At 41.9% G+C, this 17,595-nt stretch overlaps 1 protein-coding gene across 4 annotated transcripts in view; it reads left to right on the top strand.

Annotated features, from left to right (window-relative positions):
* The window catches only part of SESN1 (sestrin 1), a 79,068-nt gene extending 62,309 nt beyond the window's left edge, over positions 1-16,759 (top strand). For 3 of the 4 annotated variants that reach the window (XM_086744188.1, XM_086744191.1, XM_086744189.1), the window contains 9 exons: positions 7,244-7,309; positions 8,242-8,442; positions 9,394-9,576; positions 10,476-10,718; positions 12,016-12,163; positions 12,981-13,093; positions 13,339-13,529; positions 13,783-13,927; positions 15,626-16,759. In XM_086744188.1, the coding sequence (XP_086600314.1) occupies positions 7,244-7,309; positions 8,242-8,442; positions 9,394-9,576; positions 10,476-10,718; positions 12,016-12,163; positions 12,981-13,093; positions 13,339-13,529; positions 13,783-13,927; positions 15,626-15,712 (1,377 nt within the window). In that variant the 3' untranslated portion in view covers positions 15,713-16,759. Of the gene's footprint in view, positions 1-245; positions 265-7,243; positions 7,310-8,241; positions 8,443-9,393; positions 9,577-10,475; positions 10,719-12,015; positions 12,164-12,980; positions 13,094-13,338; positions 13,530-13,782; positions 13,928-15,625 lie in introns of those variants that run through there. The other variant, XM_086744190.1, reaches the window with a different exon arrangement.
* The last annotated feature ends 836 nt before the right edge of the window (positions 16,760-17,595 follow it).

Genomic DNA, 17,595 nt, shown 5'->3' with positions numbered 1-17,595 from the left:
CCCCCGCCCCGGCCGCAGAAGGGCTGTGTACTGCTTGTCGGTGTGCTGGTGGGGTGTCTGCTGGGTTTTTAGGCTCATCCAAGGAGGTTTTGCTTCAGAATTGCTCGGTATTTATTCCGTTCTTGCACAGAGTTGGATTGCCTTTTGAAACAGTGAGGCTGGTCTTCTGCTTCTGGTAGAGAAGAGCTTGCTCCGATCTTAAACAACTGCAAGTCAGTAGCATTATTTCGGTCAGGAGTTAAAATGCTGCTTCAGATCTCTTTTGTAAGTTTCTTAGTGTCACCACGTTAAATTTTTTTCTTTAAAAGGAAACTTTAAAATCCTCAAACTGCTGCAGGTTGCCACAGAAACTATTTTGTATTTTTCTGGTTTGTACAGATCTAATACCTGTTGGATAGAAATTGCTTTACTTTGACATAATCCAGCAGTACAGTAATGCAAACAGTAACTGTAATGCTTAAACTTGTTTCCTTCTGTGTCACTGATTTATTGGTATTTAAACAGTGTTTACAGCATGGAAATTGCAGACGTTCCTTCCAAATCTTTTGCCCTTTAATACTTTTTGTTTCATTGTACACATTACAGAGCTGGCGTGTAGCAAAGCTAGGCAGTAGTCATTGAAATTCAGCCTCTTGGTTTCAGTGAGCTCATATCAAAAGTAAATTGGGTTGTGGTCTCTCTAGACAGTTGTGTCACAAAACCGCTTCAGGAAGAGCTGTTGCTGCTTAGGAAGAATAGATAATGCTTAGGTGCCTTGAGACTGCTCCAGTTGGACCTGCTCTTACTGCTCAGTACTAGAAGATGACCAGAGAAGAGGTGTTAGAGCTTGAGACTGAGGAGCCTAGGCTTTGCTTTTATTCCTCCGTTGATGAACAAGACATGTAACCTTGGGCACACACTCATCTTGATGTCTGTCTTGGATCAAGTCACATAAGCTAGTTGGAGATGTTTTTAAAATCTGACATTTCAAAGGACTTTGAGACATTCAGAGAAAATACACTTACTGATATTTAAAGTAATTTAAGTATTTAAATTCATATGAGAAGGTATTCTGTGTGAAATAGGAACAGTTCAACATTTACTGTGCTCTTAATTACAGTGAAGAGCGGTAGGTCTGTGGAGCAAAGTACTTTGTAGCAGAGGGGGAGTACTTGCATGGATTTAAAGAACTAAGAGCAAGTGCAGACATGTTTAGTGCTTCACTTGAGTGACAGTCTGAGATACCCTGGAAATGGAACCAGTGCAAAAATGTAGAGTACATGAGCATTTTTGAGATAATTTAAATTTTTCTATCATTGTAACATGAATCATGGTTTGTTTGAGAAAGCCACAATAATTGCAACTACTTTTGAATTAAGTAAATGAATAAAATCGGAAAAACTGCCAGTTCTGCTTAGTCTCACATTTAGAAAAGGTGTAGGATTTGTGTGATTATTTTTTTTTTAATTTTTTTTTTTTAGTGTTTGTAGGAAAATAATTGTATTTAATCACTACTCTTTGTTTCTTAATCCCTTCATTTCCAAAACCTACCCATCTGGTAAGGAAACTCCAGCAGCTACTGCATTTAGCGGAACTGAAAATACGGCTCTTAAGCTGAGTGTGTATCAGTTTAGTGATAAATAACTTGTCCTGTGAGGCCAGTTGTGCCAGTTATGGTCGTTAAGATCCTAAACAAGGAAACTCCAAATCTGTAGCCTGTTAGTGTCACCACCAGTGAGGTTTTGCTGTCAGTGACCTTTTAAAGGGGAAGTAGGAACCAGACACAGTGAGCGAAGCAGCAGTGGCCCCTTAGACTGGTAAGTGCCGAAGTCTCCCTTGGACACTTAGATGCTTTGGGGCATGTTAGCCTGTAAGAGTATAAAGGTCTAAATGCACATCTTTAATGTCAGCTTCAAATGTATACCATAGTGTATGAAGCTGAATTTTCAGCACTGAGGCTGTGGGGGGTTAATTCTACTAGCGTTGAAGAGTTTTTTTAACCCACAGCTCATTGTGCCTTTCTTAACCCTAAGCTTGGATACAAATGGACTTAGATTATGTAAAATGATCACTGGTTTTCTAGGAAAATGTTACCTCCAGAAAAGGTCACCACACACTCATTTCCCTTCCCTGGTTCCTTGCTTTAGTTTCTTTTATATTGCATTACAGTGTGCGATTTTCATATGATTTTATTTGAATCTAGCAGTATTTAGTGCTTAATCAGGACACAGATGATTCAGATGAAGATCTTAATGCAAATGTGGTTCAGTGAAGTAAATTGATAATTATATTTTCATTTTGCCAGTGGCTTGTCTGTGGTAAAATGTTCTTTTTGTCATTTAGAGGAGGCTTAACTAAGTATGAAAATAAGTCTGTCTGGGAGATACAACATTTGATACTTGGTACTGACTGTACTTGAGGGGAGCAAAATGACTCACTGTGCTAACACCAGGGAAGCAGTCTGAAGATTGTGGTGGTAGCTTAGTGCCCAGCTCATGAATCCTGAATGACTGAAAATTAACAGTTTGGTAACAGTCCCCATACTCATCTGACAAAAGTATAACTGAGTTTTGGGAGAAGTTTTGTGGTAAGAGGCAGAGCTCTAGCTGCCAGGAGCCAGTAGTAGGGGAGCAACAGGGATCTGAAAAAGCATTTTAGGTGCACGATGGAGCAAGACCTGTAGTTAAGGTTAGGTTCCTTAGCTAACCTTAGGTTCCTGTTCTAGGGGGAGGCCCTGTGTCTCAGCTTGTAACTTTGCTTCAGTGTTTCTAGACGGAATTTCTGATATTGGGTGTCTTGTTAGAACTTACTCTTTTTTTTTTTTTTTTTCTTCACTTATATTTTAAAGATGTTCAGAACCAAAGTAGTTGATGCTCTGTTACCAACAGAGGTGATGCACATTATACTTTAATTATTAAAAGTTCTAAGCATTTGCCATTCAATTTTACATCTCAAGCTTTTACTTAAATTTGATAGGAATGCTGTTCTTGACAAGACACTTAAAAAAAAATTAACTAAAAGTGGGCTTTGATTGACAGAGTCTTAAGATACAGGAAAGCCATAAACAGAGTGAGTTTATCTGTACTTGCGATTTTAGAGTGATCTTCTCTCCACATGTGTGTACATGCAGTACGAATTTTTGGTCCAGTTTGCAATGTGGAGTTGGATGTACTAAATGGGCCAGACTGGTGAGAGAGAATGGTAGCTGGGAAGTATATAATTAAGTTTGCAGTCTTGTCTCATTAACTCTTCTGTCTCAGCTCTGAAGAGCTGTTTCATGGTGCATATTTGCATAAAACATGTTTCCTGGTTGAGAAGTCTCTGAAAAGGCACACAGTCTGATGGTTAGGGCACTAGCCCATGACTTGAGAGATCTCAGCTCAAGGCACCAGTCTCCTCTAGCAGCCTCTGTTAGACATGTAGCTTTTCTGTTTCTCAGGTTTTTTTCCTAAGTGGTAGGTAATACACTTGCCCTACCTCACAGGAGTGTTGCATGAATTAAATACATCAGATGAGATCTCAGATGTGGCAGTGATGAGGGACATACAGATTCAGAAATGGTAGGTATCTGGTGAACACAGTTCCCATGGAAATAAATAGTAGTGGCTGTGCAGAAGTACAAGTTACATTACGTAAGGGGAAAGAGGAGGCTTTTCTGTGATTTCTGAGGTTGTCTCCGCCAGCATGGCGATGCGGCATTTATGTGCCTGAGGTCTTGCTTCTCTATCAAGGTGCACCTGGAAAATGAGCAGTGGAGTGGATTGTCACCTGGCGAGGCCCACCTCCCTCCATTACCTGTGAGCTTCTGGGTGTTGAAGGTGACATGTGTTCCACCTGTCATCCTCAGCTTTGCAGCCATCTGAGTCTTATGTTGTGACTTTGAAGCTAGAGTGCCTCTGATGCATTATTATGATGATGATGTATTATTTGCACCTAAAGCCTCAGTTGTGGTTGGCTTTCTGCTGAGCTTGGAGCTGTATTCAGCTGCAGAGTTTCTGGACTGAATGGAAGTGGTGCGGCAAGGTTAACAAAGAGAAGGAAAGAAGCCAGATGCAGAACACACAGCACTAACTAGGTCACTTTGGTGTGCAACTTGGTGGTCTGGATAGTTACTTATACTTTTGTAATAACCAAAATAAATATCAGTTGCTTGCAACTGCTGCTCATCCTAGCCCTGGCTGCTTCGCCGAGTGCTTGTCAGTGCTCCAGGTGAGGAGCTTCTTTAAGAGGAAGGTGCAGGAGAGGGATGTGGTGGTAGTGTGGCTCATTATGATGCAGGTCTTGCCTTTGAGGGGGAAAGCTGGAGAGCGGCGCTCCATGAGTTGAGCGTATTTGAAAGATGGAGGGTTAGTGAAGGGCATCGTGGAGCATAGAAATATGTTCAAAATGAAGGGAAGATACTCTAGGACTGCTTTGAGAATTATTACTGTGTTGTCTATATAGTGTTTGAAATGTTGAGATACTGGGAGCACCTGGAGATGCCTGCTATTTGTCAAGTACTAGGAGAACTTGATTAAATGCCTTTTCTGAAAAAAGAGGGGAAATCAGTTTTTAAAAGGTCTGCCATAGCTTGAAACTGAAGAGTAACAATTTTCAGAAGATTTCCAGTGGGTCAGAATTTATACAACTCTCATGACTGTGGTAACCACACACCTTACGACAACAAGCTTATTTCTGTTCTCAGCACCCTCTGGAAGAAACATACTTACTTACATTTTGTGGGTGGAAAACTGAGGTTCACCTTCACAAATCCTTTGCAATGTCTCTGTCAGAACAGAGACTTGAACTCAAGCTTCTCAAGTACGAGGCTGGTGCCATGATTTCAGGGAGATGCTTTCTCTCCAGAGGGAAAACAAAGCAATTTCTTCAATTCCTGAAAAACCCCTAAGTCACTTTGCAGAGAGGGTTTGGTTTTTACTCAGGTATTGTAACTTCTTTTATGCCACGTAATCATAGTAGTTTGACCTCTGCATGCTTTAAAAAAATGCTAAGTGTATTGATACTGATGTATTTTAAATTATGAGGCAAAATATGTTAGCAGCTTGCTGATCTCAGGTTCAGAAATCTTTGGGTTTTTTTTCTTTCTGTAACTGTTCTGGGAAAGGGGAAGACTGCAACATATTTGTTCAAGAATTAAACTTCAAGGTATTTCTCTTGTAGTGCTTGAGTTGGCAGACAACTGCAGACACCTGCAAAGTTAAATAAAGTGTACTGGCTTTTTTTTTCTTGCTGTCATTTGGATGTAAGATGTTTCTCTAATTTGCTAGGGTAGTTGTAGCTGAGATAAGAAGCTGTGCTAGAGCTTTGAGGAGAGGGGGTGTTTTTAAGGTATAAATTACAAGTGGCATTGCTAGAGACTTGGCTGACGCAAAATTTGTTCGTGAATGTTGGGACCCTCAGCAGGAAAAACCTACATGGCAAACGTTACTGTCACAGGGAAAATGTGAAGACTGGTGTCAGAGCTGCGCTTTGATCTCGCTTTATCCAAATAAGACTTGAGAAATGAAGGCTTAGGGTTTAAAGAGACCGTCAGAGTCTGAGGGGCCTTGGTAGTTCTGACTTAGACCTGCGCTGGTTGTATCTGGCTCCCTGAAGCTGGTTTTTAATCTTAGGGGAAAGTTCAGGGAACAGTAACTGATTAATAAAATTGCTTCTCGTGCAAATAGAAACCTCAACTAAAGACAGAAAAAGTGCCATAGTGAGTGAGACCAGTATTGCTTGTTTGTAACAACCTTTATCTATGTGGGGAAAATGTAGCAAAGTTTAAAACTGAATTTGGCAAGCAGCTTTTAGGGGCTCCATTTGCTTTTGAGACCTAAAGCAGCTAAAGGTGCCCCTCTGCTCTGTCTAGCCTGAACCGACTCCATACACAGTATTTATTTATTTATCTAAACCCTGCTGAGAACTTGGGATGGTATCATTAGAAAAGGAGTGGTTTGGGCTATGGAACGGAGGCAATGGATGTGCTTTAAAAGCAGAGTAGAGGGAACAGATAAGAGCCCAAACCGTTAGTTAATACACAGCCTGGTGTTTAACACTCAGCTTTAATCCCCGGTCTCCCTCCATCCGTAAGAGAACCGTGTGGTCAGCTGCCCCGTTGGGAGCTGCTTCAAGTGCTTCCCATCTTTCCTGGGGAAGCCGTGCCAGTGGCCACGGAGTAATCCTCTCAGGAGAGCTGGTTTGCAGGGAGTGCCGCTCACTCGAAGGAGTCGTCAGCCTCTGTAGCGACGTGCTTCCCATCCAGGAAGATGGGCACGTGCGAGTGTGCGAGGTGCGGCGGCGTCCCGCGTTGGTACGTGCCCCATAGACCCTGCTGTCCCCTCTCTGAGGGCTGCTTTATGCCAAACGCAGAAACTACCCTTGAACCCATGGCTCCCACCCTTCCCAAGCGAACGGTTTAACAGGGAGGACATGCATTCGTTAAAGTCTCTTACGCAACTTGCAGCTTGGCTGCACAAAGGGCCCAGGGTGCTGTAGGTCTGGCAGGAAGGCACACCTAGCTGAGGGAGAAGGCAAGCAGTGAACTGCTGGGGGGGCATCCAGCCTCCCGCTTACCTGCAAGGCACCAAAAAAAAAAAAATCATCTGTCAGGATGTGGCTGCTGCTGTTCTGATTGAGCAAAATCCCTTCCCTCCCTCCCTCCCAACATGAATAGCTATTTATTCTGTCTTGAAAAGAAAGCAGATGCAAATGTAGATCAGGTACTTTCAGCATTTTAAGAGCTCTTTGAGGTTGGGAAAAAGAAATCTGATTAGGGTTACAGCTGTTTCATTTCCTGACAGATGCACAGTGTGTTACGTGCTGGCGTACTGCGGATGTACACACACACACACACACCAGTCTCGTTTTGTATCAGTGGCATAACCACACGGCAGCCGGCTATGTACTGAACTCCTTGTCCTGGACACCCTGCCAAAATATGCTTTATGCAGAATTTGCTGTGAACCAGGTTGTAGTGTGTGTGTATGTGTGCGCATATAAATTTGTATGTGTTTTCTTCAGCTGGCAGGGCCTTTGTTGTTGCCTTTTTCTTGCTGGACTGGAGTCAGGCAGTACACTGTAAACAAGAGTGGCTAATTATAAAGCACTTCTATAAAAAATGATTTGCATTTGTACAAATGGTACTAGTAGAAGTACCCGTGTAAGAGTACCACGGGTACCCAAATAAGCCCAGCTCTGAATGGATAATTCTTTTCTTTCTTGCAACCACAGCTAAAAAGCTGTTTGTAACTAAATGCTGAGATGGTGTAATTTTCTTTTCTAGGAACTTGGAATAAGAATTCCTAGACCACTGGGACACGGACCAAGCAGATTCATCCCCGAGAAGGAGGTGTGGTAGTGTTTTCAAGTACACAGTGAACTTTATGCTTTTAAGGAACATCCTTTTAGTAGTAACCCACATTTGGTTTCAGGACAGCTGCTGAGCTGCAAAACATTTTCAGTCGTGATCACATTCAGTCCTGGTGAGGCTTTGGCCACAGTTCCAGTGTACAAAAGCAGTGCAAGCCCTGGGGAGCTTTGGAATAGTTATGACCCCTTCTGTACTGCTATCTTGTATAAGAGAAACCCAATACTCTTTGCTCTAAGAGTGGCTGTTTCCTTGTGAACATCCGGATGTAGTTTCCTAGTGGTCCGCAAGGCACCTGCCCCCTTGCTCTGGGGTTATTTTTTTTTTGAGCTGCCTCTACTGTTCTGAATAATCTGAGAACCTTCAAAGTGCTGTGGCTGAACATTTCTGGTGCTTCTCTCCTGATTGTCTGGTAAGAGAATTTGGAGCAGAGGAAAAGTTAGCAATATGCCTGTGGTTTTCTAGGAATTTTAGAGCCTTAAGCCTCAGTTTCCTTTTATTTCTCTCTCTTGTCATCTTAGAAAGCTTTTTACTTCTTTCTCTCTTTTTTTTTTTCCTCAGTGAAAATAATTATTCAATTACCTTGTTGTTGTTAGAATAAACTAAGTTAGGTCAGTTTGGGGCATCAAGAAAGTGAAGGTCAAACAGTTAAAAATGAGAAGTCAGTTTTGCACAAGAGAAAGTGTAAAGGCAAAAATCTCTTTTTGCTCTTGTAACCATTTGTCATCTCATAAATGAGAGGTATTAAAGGGATTTTATAAGCCTTGCCTTATGTGCACTGATTTAATGCCATTAATAGATTTATAATGTAATTCCTTTCACTGGGGCTTCTGGGTGCTGTGGTAAAATATTTATTTACTATTTCATTGGTGCTCCTTAGACAATATTGCTAACTGCTCTTTCTGTTCAATCAGATGATCCAGGTGGGAAACGAAGACGCCATGATGCACACACTGTTTGCAGATTCTTTTGCTACACTGGGCCGGTTGGACAATGTTACCTTGGTGATGGTTTTCCACCCGCAGTACCTTGAAAGCTTTCTAAAAACTCAGCACTATCTCCTGCAAATGGACGGTCCACTCCCGCTTCATTACCGACACTACATCGGGATAATGGTATGCTGGAGCATAAAGCGGCAAGCAGAAACAGCCACTTTGGCAACGATCTCTGGCCTTGTTTAATAGCGGTTATTACTGTGTTTTGCAGTTCCTAGTTGGAAAGGCATTTCATCAGGAGCTAAGGGAACAAGCAGAGTAGGTTTGTTTGTCTGGTTTACAGATTGTTTCATCAGACCAGTACTTGATGTTCATAGTTTTAGTAGGATTTTGAGAAAGAGAGGGGAAAAGTCTGCTATAAAAAGAAGACAGTTGTTTATTTTTTGTTTCCTTAGTATCTCAGAAACTGTTTTCCAAGAAATCTTATTTGTGTGTATGTCCTGTTCAATACATCTCCCTCTAATTCAGTAGTCCCATCATTCATTTCTGAATCTGAATTCTAAGCAAGTTTTCTGCCAGAAGTGGTTGATTTCATAATTTTCAGCCTGCCAGCGCGATAATCTTTGCCTGCTGAAGTTGAATTAAAATTTTGGACTGTGCCTTAATTTGATGGGGAAAGTATTGCTGTTTGAATAAATGATACTGGGTCTTTTCTTTGCTGAAAAGCTGCCCTTGCTGTGTGTGATCTAAAACCTGCTTTTGTTTTAGCTGGTAAAAGTTCTCCTGAAGGCAGCCCTGCTTCTTCCTTGCTGGAGAGTACTATGCAGTATGGGTTACTTGCTTCAGGACATAAAATAAATCCATGTCCGTACTTCTGCAGGCCTGTTGCACCTGTAGCCAGCATAGTTATAATGTACATGAATGAGGAATATTTATGTTGTGAGAACAATAATCAAAACAGGCTGATGTGTTAATCGCCCCCCCCCCCTTTTTTTTTTTCCTTTAGCCTTTGATGATCACTGCAAGTCTCAGTCTAGAATATTTTGAGGAAATGATGACTTACGGTATTTGTCATAAAGCACTAACTTACTGTAATTGTTTTCTGTATCACAATTGTGTTTTCCTTTCTAGGCTGCAGCACGGCATCAGTGCTCTTATCTTGTTAACCTCCATGTGAATGACTTCCTTCATGTCGGTGGAGACCCTAAATGGTTGAATGGTCTGGAAAATGCACCTCAAAAACTGCAAAATTTAGGAGAACTGAACAAAATGTTGGCACACCGACCCTGGCTTATCACCAAGGAACATATCGAGGTAAATCTGTCATGGAGTATTGTGGATGTACCTTTAGTTTTCAGTAGATGCGATCACACATTCTTAGGGTTAAGAGCTAGACACGCAGAGAGATGTTCTGTGTTACCGACTTTCATTTCAGTGTTAAATCCCTGTCGTACTGGTGATACTTCGAGAGTGCGTGCAGCAGCAGCTCTTACGGAGCCTGCCTGTGGTTACTGGAGCAACTCCTCCTCCTCTGCTCTTCCCTTTATCCTTAGCAAGGAGGAAGCGGGTGCTGGGACTCTCTCGGTGCTGTCTGCCAGGTGGAGAGGCGGTGGCAGGTCTTGCTGGGAGGCAGGACGCTGGGCTGTGGGGGAGGGCGTGCGCTCTGCCAGAAGGCCCCAAACCTCCCACACTTTCCTGCCTGAAGGGGAAGTTGGGGTTTGAAGTTTCTTGTCAAATGTAGAGCATTCCACCCACAGGGACAAGATGGAGGGAGCCTGGCCTTGACGCCAGGTTTTTACACAGCTGATCCGTGAGGAGTTGCTGGGGTTTTCTGAGACTGTAAAGACCAGCTGAAGAAACATGTGACTTGTGGTCGCATCTTTATCAGAGGTGTGAAATTTCAATGCAAGTCGGTCTGGCCTCAATACAAACCATATGATGCAAAATGGAAACCTCAACTGATTCAATAGCTGAGGGCCAAACTGGGGAGAGAACTCGTCTCCTGTGTGGCTGAACCACACGAGTCTGTGGCTGGCAAGTAACCTGGTAACAGGACACTGAGCATGCCGATGGCAGCAGAGTGTTAGGAAGCAATTGTGGTCATCAGAAAAACAATTTTATCTGGTAAAGAAATGTGTTGATAAACTACACGAAGGTAGAATCATTTAACCAAGTTTTGTAAATAATACTTTTATCTTGTATTATTTTTAAAGCAACTTTTGAAGACTGAAGAGAACAGCTGGTCCCTGGCAGAGCTGATCCATGCGGTCGTTCTCCTTACACACTACCACTCCCTTGCTTCCTTCACGTTTGGTTGTGGAATCAGCCCAGAGATCGACTGTGAAGGGGGTCACACCTTCAGGCCCCCTTCTGTCAGCAACTATTGCATATGTGACATTACAAATGGTTACCACGGGGTGGATGAAATCCATGCCAGCCCAACTGGAAGTACTCCAGTGAGTATCTGTCTGCACAATCAATCTCTTTCAATAGTAGTAGTTTCTTTCTAAACTTAATACATGGAGGGTGCCCGTCTCCTCTCACTCAGCAAGAATGGCACCGATTAGACTAGTCCATATGAGGGCTGACCACTTGAAAAGATACATTTAGGAGAAGCTGAAATGACACTGGTAAGCTGGGGGAAGCTACCAAAGGGAGAGGCAAAGATACAATCTCGTAGTTGTCTATTTTTTTGGTCTCTTGTCATTCATATAGGCAAACTGAGACAACTCCTGGCCTCACCTAGTTTGTGATACATATCCTGAGCGGCAGTGGCCAGGAACGCTTTTTTTTCATGGATGCAGTGGAAAGTTGGCTTTTCCTTTGATTCCAGATTTTGACTTTGTTGCCTTGAGTTGTTTGTGGTACATCACACAACAGATTATTCTCAGTTTTCTGATTCTGTTTCTAAAACAGCATTTCCTGCCTGCAGCACTTTATGCTCACCGATCTGTACTTTTTTTTTCCACTTAGTGAAAAGTGTGATGTGAACTAAGCATTGGTTTAAGAATAATGGTAACAGGATATTTTCAATGCGAGTTCCTTGCCTGTGAGACTTTACTGCAGTGGTGCGGGTGGCATTTAAATTCTCTGTAATGGAGCTTGCTGGTTCTCTGAAGGAGTAAACCGACTGCAAAATGCAGAGAGGAAAGGGGCAGAACTGTGTAAATTGAAGATAACTTTATTTTGCTTTGTGCTGATGGATTTTTACAAGACCAGATATTGAATGAATAGTATATTGTGATATTAAAACAGCTTTTGTGAAATAAGGTTATCTTGCACTAGCTTTCCTTTGAGGCTTCATTAAATCTGCATTTACACTCACTCTTCCTTTTTCCTTCAATATGTTTTTCTTCTCTGAGCAGAAAAGGGGAAAAATACAGTTGGGTAGTAAATTGTGGTTACTTCCTCTATCAGAATTTCTGTTAGAGCTCCGTGTTTTCAGTTGTTAAACATTTAGATTAAGCAAGAGAAATTACTTTTAGTGTTAGAACCACTTGTTCCAAAAAGCTATGATTCTTAAAATATGCCAAAAATACCAGGGATCTAATTGAGACAAGGTGATGATTAAATGTGAACTGTTGGGTCAGTACAGATTTCTTCACTTCTTTCAGGAACTGTTTTCCTTGAAAAATCAGTATTTAAACATGTAAATGAAGGACATAGCTTGCGTTTCATTTTTCTGGCTTGACGATTTCTGCTGTCGTTAGTTCTTGTTACATGGAAAAGAAATGTTTTTCTCTCCTGTTCAAGTCTACAGAATCTGTCTGTGAAGTTGAAGCTCTTATGGAGAAAATGAAGCAGCTACAGGAGTGCAGAGATGAAGAGGAAGCCAGCCAAGAAGAGATGGCTACACGTTTTGAAAGAGAGAAGAGAGAAAGCATGTTCGTGTGTTCTTCAGGTAGAACCGATGCAGTGTGTATATATATTTATTTAGACTTTTCCTAATCACTTGAAGAAATACTTACTACCGCAAAGGGAAAAAAAAAAGTGTTGTTAGATGTCCCAAAAGCATTCCCATTTCTTTGAAGAGATCAAGTTTAGGGGTGCCTTGTTTTCTTACAGGAACACTTAAAGTAGTGCCAAGATTTGTGCCTTCTCTCAAACGCACCATAACACATGCTGATCAGTAATACATATAACAGAAATTTGCAACAGAAATGGAATCTCTCTCTTGAGAGCTTGAAAAGTTTCACAAGAGATGTAAGCATCTCACAAGATGTTGCAAAAAGAAGTCCTTAACACACTTAGCTATTTAAGATGACCGTGAGATCATCTGTTACAAGCTTAGGGTTGTTGTGAGCTCTTCCAGCAGAGTTTCCTCTAAAATAAACTTGGCATGGCAGACTTAGAGGTCTCTCTTTTTTTTAATAAGCTCTCTGTTCCAAAACAAAATTTTTCCTTGACAGTTTTGCAGACCCGTTCAGTTAGAAGCAAAGTGTCCCATAAACTTTAGAGGACACGGACTGTTAGACAAAAGAAGGGAGAAGATGATGTTTGTCGTAAGAAAGAATCTGAGTGTTTTTCATGGAGTTGCCTCTAAAAATCATAGATGCAGTCACACTGAGCTATACCAAAGAGATTTAATGCAGGTGGTCTAGTGAACCTGTGTGTTTATTTAAAAAGCACAAAGACTCCCATTCTTTTGTAATGTTCCACTAGCACATTTCTAGTTTGCTCTTACTGAAATTGTGTGAAATTCTGTTTGAAATTAACAGAAGATGAAGAATCGACACCAACAAGAGATGTGTCTCGTCACTTTGAGGATACCAGCTATGGTTACAAAGACTTCTCCAGACATGGAATGCATGTGCCCACCTTTCGTGTTCAGGTAACAAGGAGGGGGGCTGTGGGGAGGCTTAGTGTGCGATTTGTTTGTTGTGCAAAATGCCACACCTGGAAATTGCTGTGCTGTACCTTACTGCCCCATGGGTGAGAAGGCTTAAAGCAAGCAAATTAACACACCCCCCCTACCCCGCCCCAGATTATCTGCCCTTAGGTAAATAACATTAAAGTGCTAGGCCTTTACAAGTTCATTTCTGAAATGCTCCACTCTGCATTTTTACTTATTCTAAGGATTATTCCTGGGAAGACCATGGCTATTCCTTGGTTAATCGTCTTTACCCAGATGTGGGACAACTACTTGATGAGAAGTTCCATATTGCTTATAATCTGACTTACAACACAATGGCCATGCACAAAGATGTGGATACCTCAATGCTAAGACGAGCTATTTGGAACTATATTCATTGTATGTTTGGAATAAGGTCAGTTTTACTATTTTTGTTCCACACACATCAGACTTGTTAGCATTGGCTGGCTTTCTCCTTTCTCAAATTGAAGCAAAGCTATTTATTAAGTAAACATGGATGTATTTTTAAACATATTTTTATTTATGGGGAAGGGTCAGTAGTGGTACAAATTACACAATAATTTATTTTGCCATAGGAACTTAGAAACAATGCAAGTGAAATAACTGGTTCTTGAAAATGAAAGTGTTTTTCTTTCAATTCCGAACAGATACGACGATTATGACTATGGTGAAATTAATCAGTTGCTGGACCGCAGCTTTAAAGTTTATATCAAGACTGTGGTTTGCACTCCTGAAAAGACCACAAAAAGAATGTATGATAGCTTCTGGAGGCAGTTTGAACACTCTGAGAAGGTACCGTTTGCCCGCGTGCTGGGGAACACGGGCGGGAGATCCGTTTGCCATGCTGACAGCCACAGCTACCCAGCTTAGCGTTTCAGCTTTAGCTGATGTTACTGGGGTTCTGCTCGCATTCAGTAGATCCTTCAGGAGGTGTAGTACTTTCCAGGCTGAAATAATTTTTTTTTTTTCCTACTGCATGTTTGCTGACTAACAGCTGACACGGACTGTGCAAGCTCTGAACTGTATAGGGAGGTTAGACATGTACATGGTACAGCTTCACCTCCCTGCAGCTTCCTCCTCCGCTGTCGGTTGGTACTGCCTGCAGCCCAGAGAGACAGGGCAGCCATATGAGATTCATCCCTTGGCCTCAGAGCAGCTTGCCTGCTGGCCCAAGGTCTCTGCGGTCCTACGGTCATTTTTTAGTGTGAACGGTTCCAAAGCGGTTACTTCGTGTTAAAGCCTGAAGTCCTGCTGCTGGGTTACACTGTGATTTGCATGTCTCAGTAATATTTCTTGTCATTAACTATCAGATGCCTGTCCCATCAAGTTCACATCCTCCAGTTTTTCTTTGGAAAAAATATTTCTAGGCTCCACTTAAAATGAATGCTGACACAGTGCTGAAACAAAACGTGCCTTAATCAATGTTCCTATCACCAGAGGCTCTATTTCTTGCTTAACTCCTTGTGCAGGTAGTTTAGAGATACCCAGTTCTAATAGGGGTACTGTAACTACAACGATTTAAGGTTGTTTAAGTAAAACTCTACATATGTTTGTTTTGGTTAGACTGATAGAGATGAGCTTTTCAAGCGCACAGACCCTTCTTTAAAGCTCAAAACTTTGCATCTCCATAGCCGTCAAAATCCAAGCATCATACATGCTCATGTCACTGAATGCAATCACCATCCACCCTCATGGAAATCATGCAAATGAAACCAAACACAGCCGTAACATGCCAGAACAAACTCGCAGCCAACCTGCTATCACGGGGAGAACACTTCACCCCCTATCCCCACGTGGTTTCTGCTCTCATCCTCAAAGAAATACAGGAAAGACATTGAGGAGATGAGCTGGGGAACAAAAATGCTTACCTATCTACTAAACACCTCTGTCTCAAGAAAGAGAATAGTTCTGATGGCATGTCAGAATTTTTCTTGTGCTTCACCTCAGCTAACCACTCCATGTTGTTCAGGTGATAATTACCTGTGTGTTTCTCTCTCTGTCCCACAGGGGCAAAAGATCTTATCACCTCTTCCTTTGCTAACAACCCTCTCTGCTCCACAGGTACCAACCACCCTTTTGCCTTTAACTAACTGATTAGCTTAGTCAAGCTAAATTTGAGCAATTATTTTCAAGCTGCGCATAGCCTGCTGCTGAAGAAGGGCTTGTGTGCTTGAAGGCTTGTCTGTTTTTTCCAGCTAAACCAGCTGGTCTGCTAAAGGATGACTGCCTCTTCTATGAACCTGGCCCTGCTTAGGTGTACCTGTGCCCCGCTGCGGCACTGCGCTGCAGTACTGCGTACCATGCTCCTTCAGTCCTTCCTCCCTCAGCAAGCTGCACTGATAGAACACGTTATCGGGGTAGCTGAAACGCAAAGTGCTCTCCCACTGGTATTGCAAACACTAATACAAAAATTACAGACCCACAGACTTCCTTTCACTGGAGCACGTCGTGAGCAAGCCGTTAGAGCATAACTTCTTTTCTTTCCCAAAGGTCCATGTAAATTTGCTTCTGGTAGAAGCTCGGATGCAAGCCGAACTACTTTATGCTCTGAGAGCTATTACTCGCTATATGACCTGATGTCTCCAGCTGCCTGTCGACGTTGGAATGTTCTGCAGCTGCAGTCTGGCAGAGGAAGATACAAAGCCTCAGGACCAACGGTAGCTCTAAGTTAAGATGCCCATTGTGCCATAACTCCTTTAGTTTCAGCTATTTCCATGTTTGGAATATCACTGCTGCCCCTCGGCAGTGAACGCTTGGCAGTTGAAAAGACAGGGTTGTGCAGAAGTGCTGCCTGCTCATGGTATTGTGGCTTTAGACAGCACGGGACCCTCTACGAACTTGTTGCAATATAGCAAATGATAGATATATAGATCTTGTGTTAAGGTAAATACTGCGGGAGTTGGAGCGTGAAAAGAAGTGGGACTTGATGCCATTTGCTTTCCCTTATGAGAATAATTTTAGAAAATCTTGATGCTGCTATTTGTGCTGGTGGAGTGAACAGACACAGGCTGTTCCAGTTAAGCTAAAAGTGAAAGTGAGCACTGCTATTGTCTGAGCCTTTATTGTGTGTGGTTTCAAAAAAGCCTTGTTATTTAGATTTCTTTTTTAATCAGAACTAAATCTTTTCTGTCCACACTGATACTTTGAAAGATAGCAGTCAATTTTCTCAAATAGTTTAGCCTTAAAATGCTGCAGTACACTTGTTCAGCATTATTTGGTGAGCTCCAAAGTGCAATGGTCTTCCTATGGAAAGAAGAGGACTTCGGTCCTCAGAGCTTTTTAGAGATCCAACTACGTGAAGTGTCGAGTAGCTTCTTGTCCTGTTTTTCAAGGATGAACCAATACCTGTTCAGGAGCAGCTAGGACAAGGTGTGGGAATGTTGTTCTAGACTGCCAAACAGTCCTACTGTATTACGTGCCCAATGCTGGTCTTACTGATTTTTGCAGTTGCTTAAATAACTAGGCTAAAAACCATCTATTTTTAGAGAATCAAAACATGATTAAAATGCTGACGTTTAATATACAGTGGTTTTGGAGAACACATGAATACTTTTGTATGAGTGTGAATTGCTTTTTAAATTTGTCAGTATTATTGGTATTTTTTAAATAAAGGTAACAACTTTTTCTCTTGGTGTTTTTGTGTGGTTTAACTTTATGCTTCTGTTCTTACTGGTTCAAAGACCCATTTTAAAATGTTTGAAATGGTAACTGAGCAAACATACTTAACATGACAAACCATGAAATTTTCAACTGAGTCTAAAAAGATGGGAGGAAAAAGAAGTTGAAAAGTGTGTTTTGATCTTCACTAAAACTATAGCCACATTTAAGTTACAGCTGTAGAACACCTCTCATACACTCCTGATGTCTTCATCCTTCCCCTATCCTTTGCCCTCTGTGCAGCTATACTCTGTTGTATAGGGCTTCCTCTTCCCTTACAGGTAACAGGTGTGATAGGAGATTCCAGCTGTATTGTTTATCTAATCACTCCTTTTCAATAACTAGGTCTAAATGCTACTTTGAGAGTTAAATTGATTTAAAAAGCCTTCAGTAGTGAACTTGGTTCCAGATTAGGCTGGTAATGTTCAGAACCTTGTGCCACAAGGGTATCTGGCAGCAGAACGAGGGTCAGGTCTGTGCTGGCAGACTGAGGAACATATGACAAGAAGCAACAGGAGGGGCATTTGCTATAAGGGAGTGACAAACTCCTTTGGACACACTCCTACAGCTGGCTGTAATGGGGATAATAGGGCAATCCTGCTGATGGAAAGGTAGGAATTGTAAGGCAGGAAAGAAATGGATTTTTCCCAAGCCCACAGCTAGAATTAAGATTTCTGTCCCCTGGCCTGGTTCTCAATTAGCTCAGAATGGTTTCTCTTACTACAGAACATTCTGAGAACAGTTTTAAGCTTACAAGTCCAAGAAGCTAAAATATCTAGGGGAGAAAGATTAATAAACTGTCA

Source organism: Chlamydotis macqueenii, chromosome 3 (genome assembly GCF_036417535.1).
Source record: "Chlamydotis macqueenii isolate bChlMac1 chromosome 3, bChlMac1.mat, whole genome shotgun sequence".
Taxonomy (NCBI): Eukaryota; Metazoa; Chordata; class Aves; order Otidiformes; family Otididae; genus Chlamydotis; species Chlamydotis macqueenii.
The sequence above is the reverse complement of the archived record's forward strand: the minus strand, read 5'-3'. Positions and strand labels throughout refer to the sequence as shown.